At 37.6% G+C, this 8,560-nt stretch overlaps 2 protein-coding genes across 2 annotated transcripts; one reads left to right on the top strand and one right to left on the bottom strand.

Moving 5' to 3' along the window:
* Window positions 1–420: 420 nt before the first annotated feature.
* On the top strand, window positions 421–2,634 carry LOC18609968 (D-galacturonate reductase). Its single transcript, XM_007045352.2, has 4 exons — window positions 421–769; window positions 851–1,094; window positions 1,885–2,064; window positions 2,147–2,634. Exons 1-4 carry the CDS (start codon window positions 453–455, stop codon window positions 2,357–2,359), a joined length of 954 nt encoding a protein of 317 aa, XP_007045414.2. The 5' UTR covers window positions 421–452; the 3' UTR covers window positions 2,360–2,634.
* On the bottom strand, window positions 2,576–6,267 carry LOC18609966 (transmembrane 9 superfamily member 3). The gene is made up of 7 exons (XM_018129875.1): window positions 6,032–6,267; window positions 5,784–5,824; window positions 5,108–5,693; window positions 4,873–5,010; window positions 4,584–4,740; window positions 3,991–4,475; window positions 2,576–3,161 (listed from the first exon to the last, which is right to left on the bottom strand). Exons 1-7 carry the CDS (start codon window positions 6,187–6,189, stop codon window positions 2,942–2,944), a joined length of 1,785 nt encoding a protein of 594 aa, XP_017985364.1. The 5' UTR covers window positions 6,190–6,267; the 3' UTR covers window positions 2,576–2,941.
* Window positions 6,268–8,560: the final 2,293 nt, after the last annotated feature.

The following is an 8,560-nucleotide window of genomic DNA, read 5'->3' as shown; positions in this document are numbered from 1 at the left end:
TACATCAACATAATGAAGGCCGGCAATGCAAGAAGAATTGTTACATAGAGGTCCAAGAGGAGGATAAGTTTACAGATTAACTTCAACTCCAAAAACAGCAAAATAGATGCTGGTTTAGCTGTATTTCCTTTTATGTCAACTTCCACCTTTACTTTTGGCTGTAATAGCTTGTTGATTAGGAGTAACTTTGCTAGAAATGACACATGTTTCCGAAAGAATAGTTCAAATGGACCCCAATTATTCTCTATGAAGTTAATGCTCAGCATAATGAATGAAACAGAAAATGTTTGTTGCACCAGACAAAATTACATAACACCTAAAATTATCACGATTAATGCGAAATCAACGGTGTAAATCTTTCTCTTATCTGGAAGTTGCAGCAGGATTAAGCCTATTTGGGTACTGCTTCCAATCATTAATCAATATCGAAGTCTAATCATAAACCAAAAATTATGGAGATTAGAGTTCCAGAGGTTTCAATTGGCTCCTGCGGCCTAAACATGCCTGTGATTGGCATGGGCACTGCATCCTATCCGCCAGCGGATGCAGAAACCATAAAATCAGCCGTTCTTGAGGCAATCAAAGCTGGATATCGCCACTTCGATACAGCTTTTGTATATGGGTCAGAGCAGCCACTCGGAGAAGCAATTGCTGAGGCCTTGAACATTGGCCTCATCAAGTCTCGGGATGAACTCTTTATCACTTCCAAGCTATGGTGCAGCTTTGCTGATCAAGACTTAGTCATTCCCGCGATCAAAATGAGCCTCGAGTAACTGTTTACACTCGTAAACTCAAAATTAAATATCACCCTCCTCCTTCCATTCACTCTTTGTAAATTTGTGTTTTGCAGGAATCTTCAGCTAGATTATCTTGACCTTTATCTAATACACTGGCCATTAAAGTTCAGCAAAGAGGTGAGTCGGGTTCCAATTCCGAAAGAAGATGTGTTTCCCCTTGATATCAAGTCAGTTTGGAGTGCCATGGAAGAGTGTCAGCATCTCGGGCTCACCAAAGCCATTGGCGTCTCTAACTTCTCCTCCAAAAGGCTTGAAGAGATCCTTTCCTTCGCCAAAATCCCTCCAGCCGTAGACCAGGTAAGCATGCCGAAGTCTCTTTCTTTTCATTTTTTTGGTTAAATAATATAGATTTTTGGTAATCAATTATTAGCAAGGTAATGGCGTAGTATTATGATGTGCACAAGTTGCAACGGGCAACCTCCATGGCATTGCGGCCAAAGACTCATCTACAGTTAGTATTGAATGTGTGGTGACTTCAATGCCAGCTGCGATTGAGAGATGAGACTCACTGTCAATATGTCTATTTGCTGACATTTACCTATTACAGAATCACTCAATCGAAAACTTTCAGACTGATAGGTGATCATTTAGGAATAAATTAATGTCAGCATTGATGAATATGCTTTAATTTGCACATTTGTTAAACTTGAAAGGGAATATACTAAAGGAGTGTCCAGGGGTTCAAATTATAAAGGAAAAAGGCTCTGATACTTCTTATCAAATTAAGAAACAATCATCTAAAATCACAACTATAATTGAATTGCTAAATGAGGGTTCAAATATGTTGTAATTTCTAGCATCTGCCACCTCACGCCAAAAAAAAGATGTGTCTGGTATTGCACTCATCTAGAAAAAGACGTTTTAGCTAAATCCCTGCTGGCCTCTGAAAATGCGACCCTGTAAAGAAGCAGGGGAGAAAGAAACAAAAGCAGTGTGTTGGCCTAAGAGGCTTCTTTTTGGTCCCCTATTGCATGGGGACTTTGATGGTTATGGTTATGGATAACGAAGTACGACTTTTGTCTAAACAAAGACGGAATAAGTTCGGAAATGTCAGCAAGATAATGTACTTGTTTGCTTTGTCTTCAAGGTGGAGATGAACCCACTGTGGCAGCAGAAGGAGCTCAAGGAGTTCTGCAAGGCCAAGGGCATTCATGTGACTGCGCATTCCCCTCTGGGCTCTAAGGGCACAATATGGGGAAATAGCAGGATTCTTGACTGTGATGGACTGAAAGAGATTGCCGAGGCTAGAGGGAAAACAACTGCGCAGGTTGCCTTATCCTGTTGCTGTTTTATTATTATTTTAATCATTGAAAAAGACCATTTTAATCTTTTTGGTTAACATATGGCAGATTGCTCTAAGATGGGTGTACGAGCAAGGGGCAAGCGTGATCACAAAGAGCTTCAACAAGGAGAGAATGAAAGAGAACCTTGAAATACTTGATTGGTCCTTGAGTATGGAAGAATTGAACAAGATCAGTTGCCTTCCTCAGCGCAAAGGTGGCTCCCCTAGTACATTCCTTGAGCCGAGCGACCTGGTAAAGGAGCTTGAGGCAGAGCTGTGATATAAACATCTTCAGACGAAGATCTGTAACGATCATACATAAAATATTTTCATGCTTAAAATTTAACTCTGCTATGCTCTAGGATTCCTATTTGAATTAGTCTTTGCCAAGTTATTATTCCCATAAATATTACATTACAATATAAATTGCATATAAAATGGTTCTTGGATGTATCCTAAATGTCAACTAGGGATTGGCCTTATTACACTGCAGAAGTCGGAAAATAATCATTTATTTTGCAACGCAATCTTTTAAAGTCAACTCAAAACAGTCGGTCAAAGGAAACTAATTGAGCATCTTTTTTTCCCGGTAGAGAGGTATAAAAAATAACAGCATCCTACACAAATCCGTCTCATGGTTACATACAAAGCAAATATTAATAATAAACACATGATGCCTAAAAGTTCTCCAATGCCTAGCCACCCACGTGCAGATCTTACAGATATCCCTTTAGGCATAGTATAGCATCCCCATTTGCTCATGACAATTAGGGCAATCTTCCAGCTAATTTCTAACAAAGATCATAATCATAGACTTCTCTATGACAGCATTGATGGAAATGTTAAGGGACAACTAAACCCTCTACTCACACTTGATGGACCTGTATATGTGACGAACAAAGAGCAGCGAGGCACGGAAACCCACTGTCCCGAGCATCAGGAAGAATCCATAGCAGATGCAAGCCATGTAACCAAAGAAGAACGAGGTTTGCATAAAACCAGACATATCTGATCGTGCATAGTAATAATACAAGCAATAGGCATAGATAAAGAGGCCAGTTGATCCACCGCAAAGGAAAGACCTGTGACAAATTAAGGACTAAGATCAGTAAACAACATAACACTTGAAAGTCATTTAATGTATTATCAACTCACAAAGTCCACAGCCTTCACTATTTTCAACCGAATGGAGACAAAGTTGTAATCAAACAGGTTAAACAAGCCAAAACTGATTCGGTAAAGAACCAATGAACCGACCCCCAAGCTACCACAAGTCTAATTACCAAAATACTAATTTTAGTAAATAAACTATGGCTTCTTTTTTTCCTAATAAACTAACCTGCAGATTATCCAGTACCATAAAAACCTAAAACAGAATTAGGGAATTTACTGTTCTTCATTCTTTTTATTCATTTACCAAGGCAGCAGTACACGGGGGTTGGGGGTTGTACTTTTAAACCAAAATATTTCGCTTCTTTTCAAGGATTGTAGCAATCCATGTCCACCAACATTATGCATGACAAAATAGAAAGCTAGCCCTTTGCCATTCTCTAACCAACAGATCACCATGAAAACAGAATAATATACTTCTCCAAAAAAAATTATCAAGAAACACAGCCAAAGAAAATGCAAACACGAGCTGAGAAACCCTCAGGAAATTGCTAATAGGCATCCAATTGTCCTTTATACAAAACATAAACTCGCCATTTGTAGCCAATTTTTTTTTACAGTTCTTGAATTACATACAATATTCATCTAAAGGCATGAAAATTTACTTGTCATGTACCATAAACTAAGAGAGCAGCAGGGGAGAAGTGAAATATAGTATGAAATTCCAGATTTTAAAATATGTCAAAAGTGCAAGGCAAAAGGCAATGGAGAAATGAATGCATAATTAGAGAACTTATGTACCTCCACCACCATTCATGATCTTCGGCTGCAAGTTGGAAATATGTCAAAGCCACAGTTATAAAAGCAGTGACAATCAGCAGGATGATGAAGACAATAAACAAGATGCTGTATATGGTATAGATCCTGTGGCCCCAGACACTGGCAAATATGTAGTAAAGCTCAATGTAAATAGCACTAAATGGAAGAAATCCAGCCATTGCCATCTGAGGAATCGCACTCCTGTACCAAGGCAATGGTGGAATCTCTCGAGGATACTTTGTGGTGCGGCAGGGAGCTTGGAACTCAGCCTTGCTATTTTTTCCAGCAATACCACCCAGAACAAGCAAGGGAGATGTCACTAGTGTCCATATGAGGACTATTACTACAATAGTTCCAAAAGGCAGTGCAGCAGTTGCTCTGTATGCAATAGCAACCGTGTTAAGGAAGCAGAATGTGAGAAATAAGGGCCCACAGAAAAGGCAGCCAGTCAATAACAGATTCCTAACCTGTCAAATCAAGAAATCACATAAATACGTTGGTCCACTTAGAGGCCTAACTTTTAGAAGCATCACATTTGCATTTCATACTAGCAGATAAAATCCATCTACACATACCCAGTTCTTTCCTTCAAGCTGACAGTAGAAAGAAGTAGCTGTATATCCTGCAATACCTGATGTAAGTGCATATATAACCACTAGGGCAGTAAACAGAGCACCGCGATTGTACGGATAGAAGACACCAACCAATGCAAGCATAAAAATGAAAACCGTTCTGATAGACAAACAAAGGTCCAGGAGAAATTAGAGAGAGGAACATCAATAATTGACATAGAGATCACAATGCAATAACTGTAGTTTCAGAAATCGAAAAGAAACATAAATACAGAATAAGTGGGATTCTTACAAAGTGAACAGCTGTGTTCCAGATCCAAGAGCAGCAGCAAACAAAGATTTGAACTTTGGGAATCGGAATACATCTCCATGAATATACTTCCATCCAGTCTCTTCTTGGTCATCAGCTGCTTCTTCATCTTGACCATACCTTTCATAACAAACCAAACATTTATAGAAACCAACAACCACATAGGAAATAAAAAAAAACATGAGAAATATATACAAATACATCTAATAGATCTCACTTAATGAAATCATTCTTCAAGACCCGCATGAGAATCGTTGCAAGGAAACCCGTTAAAAGGAGCACCGTCACGCAAGAGTTGATGATAGAAAACCAATGAATCTCCAAATGATGTGGCAAAGAAGAAGACATGGAGTACTTGTCCATCCTCTTCTCGAAAGGAGTCTCAGTCTCCTTCCATTTCACAGTATACATAAACTCGGCATCAACTTCCTTATCCTCAGTCAAGTCCACAAGCGAATGAGGATCCATCTTAGCACTGATCTCAATTACGCGATCCTTGTTATAAAGTATATCGAACTGGATATGCTTGTAAAGGAAATACTTGTACTCGCTCGGATCAGCTTTTCCCTCCTTATCAACTTTTCCAATAAAACCCCAGATAGGTAAATCATCATAGTACATTTGGAAATAATAATCCTTGTCAACCACCTTACGGAAAATGGCAACCTCTTCTTTTGAAAGCTTCGTCTTACAAACAACATAAGAATCTCTCTCCTCTCTAAAGTTAAGTTTATAAGGAGCGTTTACGAGTCTATCACCATTCAAGACCTCACCTAACGCTTCTTTCTTCTCCTTTAAATGATCTAAATTCCATCCAAAAATAGACAAAATTTAATTAAATCTAAATTAAATTATTTAAGATCTGAATTTGTAAAAATAGAAATAAAAAGAACCTGGAGAACAGAAGGGCAGATCAAAGTAGCGATAGGTTTCACTGGAATCAAACAAACAACATTAAAAACATGTTAATTTAAGGACTAATCCAATCAACGTGTTAAACGTAATGAGGTTTTAATTTTAATGTTCCAAACGCGGACTCCTTAAATGGAAACAAAGGCACTGACTCGGGATCCGGATAATGAGTAACTCAGATCTAAATTCAGATCTAGTAAAAAAAAAAGAGGGGAAATTATAGAATTACCTGGGGTTGTGGAACGGGCCGACCTTATTGGCGTAGAGCGGGACAGGATCACCGTCTTTGTAACGGTGGTCGGAGGCGTCGGATCTAACATGGGAAAGACAACAGAAGAATAAAACTCCGAGGATTAGAAACGTCGGACAATTGCCGAGGTTTTTCATTTTTGGGTGGACGAAGAGAGTAAGGGAAAGGGAAGTGTAGAAAAATGGATGAAGGGAATAGAGAGGTGGATGTATGGAGTAACCAAGATAACTAAATAAATAATCACTGTTATTAATATTTTTATGAATATTAATTTATTTTATGTATTTCTAAATTTGATATAAATTAGATTAGATTAAGATTTAATCTATTTAATTTTTAAGTGTTATTTTTATCTTGTAAATTTTATTAAAATAAAAAAATTATTTACCTATAAATAGGCCTCTCATTTCATTTGTAAACATACACTTCAATAAGATCTATTTTCCTCATCTAAATACTTTTTTTTTCTCTTTAATTATTCTTTCAAGTTATCTTTATTTATTTTTTTAAGTTATTTTTCATAACATGTTATCAGCACAATCTTCTCTAATCTCTCAAGTTTTGTAATTATTTTGTTTCATCATCTTCAAGCTTCAAAAGGATTTCAATGATTCAATTTTGATTTATAGTTTTAGCAAATCAGGTAAGTGTTGCTATTACTTTATTTTCATCATCTCAAAGCTTTAAAAGGATTTCAATGGTTGGTCTTTAATTTTTTATTGCAACAAAAATCAAGTAAGTGACTTGATATCTCTTTAGTATTTCTATTCTCTTAAAATCAACATGAATATGAATTTTACTATCATATAGTATATATTATATTCTGTCTCTTAATTGAAAAGTGAATTTGCTATTATATAGTTATTAATGAAAAATCATAATATCCATTCCCTGAAGTGAATGTGACAAACGCATTACTAATAAAAAAAATTATAAATTTATCTATTCCCTGAAGTGAATGCGACATCATTTAATAATTATGGTCATAGTCATAAATCTATCTATTCCTTGAAGTGAATACCACATTATTTAATAATTATGATCATGGATATGAAAAAAATCGTTATAATAATTTACACTATCACTATTTTAATTCTATTTATAATTTTATCACCAGAAGTAGATAATAATTTTACTATCAGAATTTAAGGATAATTTTACTATAAGAAGTGGATGGATAATTTACCACTAGAAGTGGATGAATGTCGTAACCTACTAAAAAATATATAATCCACCAGAAGTGGATAACCCATCATATGTGGATCTCCCACCAAAAGTGGATATATACTTGTAACCTACCACAAATAGATGAATATTTTCAATACACAAAAAGTATATGGATACCTTAAACCACTAACCTACTAGAAGTGGATGTGTAGATACTAAAATTTTTAACAAAAAACATAAACAAAAATTATAAACAAAAAATGAATTAGAAAATAAAAATAATAAAAATTAAAAAATAATAATAAAGAAAAAATGAAAAAAGGGGTGGAGAGAGGTACGACTAGCAGGGTGCGGACGCACCCTGCCAGGCACCTCCCTCACCCTGCTAGACGTGAAAAATTCGCATCTGACAAGGTAATGGAAGTAGTACACTCGGCCAAAAGCCGTGTGTATAAAACATTGTAGCATTCGGAAGGAAAGGAGGGGGGGCATTCAAACCCGAGAAAAATCTCGAAACTTGCAAGCCAAAAAACAAACAACTAGAGACCCAAAAATCCTAGTCTAGCAGCCACAACAACCCACAGATTTTCAATCAAAAAGATATAGAAAAATAAAAGAAATACAATGAGAAAGGAGAGTTGAGAGATCGTTTTAAAGGAAGCTTTGGGTGGGGTTTTAGTACTGCCGGCTGTGGGAGTCGGATTTGGGTTTTGGGTAGTTCAAATCGGGGGAGGCAAGGGAGTTTTTTTCGCCGTCGCCGGTGGTGGGGGTTTTGGCTTTCCCGAGTTTGGGTGAAAGGAAGCTGACGCCGGCAGTAGAGAGAGAGAGAGAAGCCAACGCCGGATTTGGGGTTTGGGTTGCTGCCGGTTAGAGGGAGAGAGAGAAACCAGCGTCAGATTTAGGGCTTGGGTTGCCGTTAGCCGGTCATTTTGGGGTAATCAATCGGAGATCCGGTCATCGAGAGAGAGAGAGAGAGAACCAACGACCGACGAAAAGAAATAGAGGGAAAGAACCAGGTTGGGCAAAGAAGAATAGATCTAGGCGGCCAGTCGATGAAGGGTTTTGGAGAGAGAGGAGCCGGCACCGATGAGAAGATAAAGGTGAGATTTTTAGAGTGAGATGAGAGAATCTGGCGGCTAGAGAGAGAAAGTGAAGGGAAGAAATGGGAAGAAAAGAAAGAAGAAGGGGTTTTATAGTTAGAGCTTAAAGCTAAACGGTGCCGTTTTGGGGAATAAGATTAGGCAGCTCAAGGGCATTCAAAGCGACTGCGTTTTGGCTCAAGGAGGCTGAATACTTGGGGCATGCTCACGGGCTTTCTGCCAGACTGATGCGTATTGGGCT

This window comes from Theobroma cacao, unplaced genomic scaffold, assembly GCF_000208745.1.
Source record: "Theobroma cacao cultivar B97-61/B2 unplaced genomic scaffold, Criollo_cocoa_genome_V2, whole genome shotgun sequence".
NCBI lineage: Eukaryota > Viridiplantae > Streptophyta > Magnoliopsida > Malvales > Malvaceae > Theobroma > Theobroma cacao.
The sequence above is the reverse complement of the archived record's forward strand: the minus strand, read 5'-3'. Positions and strand labels throughout refer to the sequence as shown.

Coding starts and splice junctions, on each gene's coding strand:
- LOC18609968 (XM_007045352.2), top strand. CDS start 453: ATGGAGATTAGAGTTCCAGAGGTTTCAATTGGCTCCTGCGGCCTAAAC. Junction 1,095..1,884: donor TCCCTCCAGCCGTAGACCAG/GTAAGCATGCCG, acceptor TTTGTCTTCAAG/GTGGAGATGAACCCACTGTG. Junction 2,065..2,146: donor GAGGGAAAACAACTGCGCAG/GTTGCCTTATCC, acceptor AACATATGGCAG/ATTGCTCTAAGATGGGTGTA.
- LOC18609966 (XM_018129875.1), bottom strand. CDS start 6,189: ATGAAAAACCTCGGCAATTGTCCGACGTTTCTAATCCTCGGAGTTTTA. Junction 5,825..6,031: donor GGCCCGTTCCACAACCCCAG/GTAATTCTATAA, acceptor GTTTGATTCCAG/TGAAACCTATCGCTACTTTG. Junction 3,162..3,990: donor GATCATGAATGGTGGTGGAG/GTACATAAGTTC, acceptor AATTTGTCACAG/GTCTTTCCTTTGCGGTGGAT.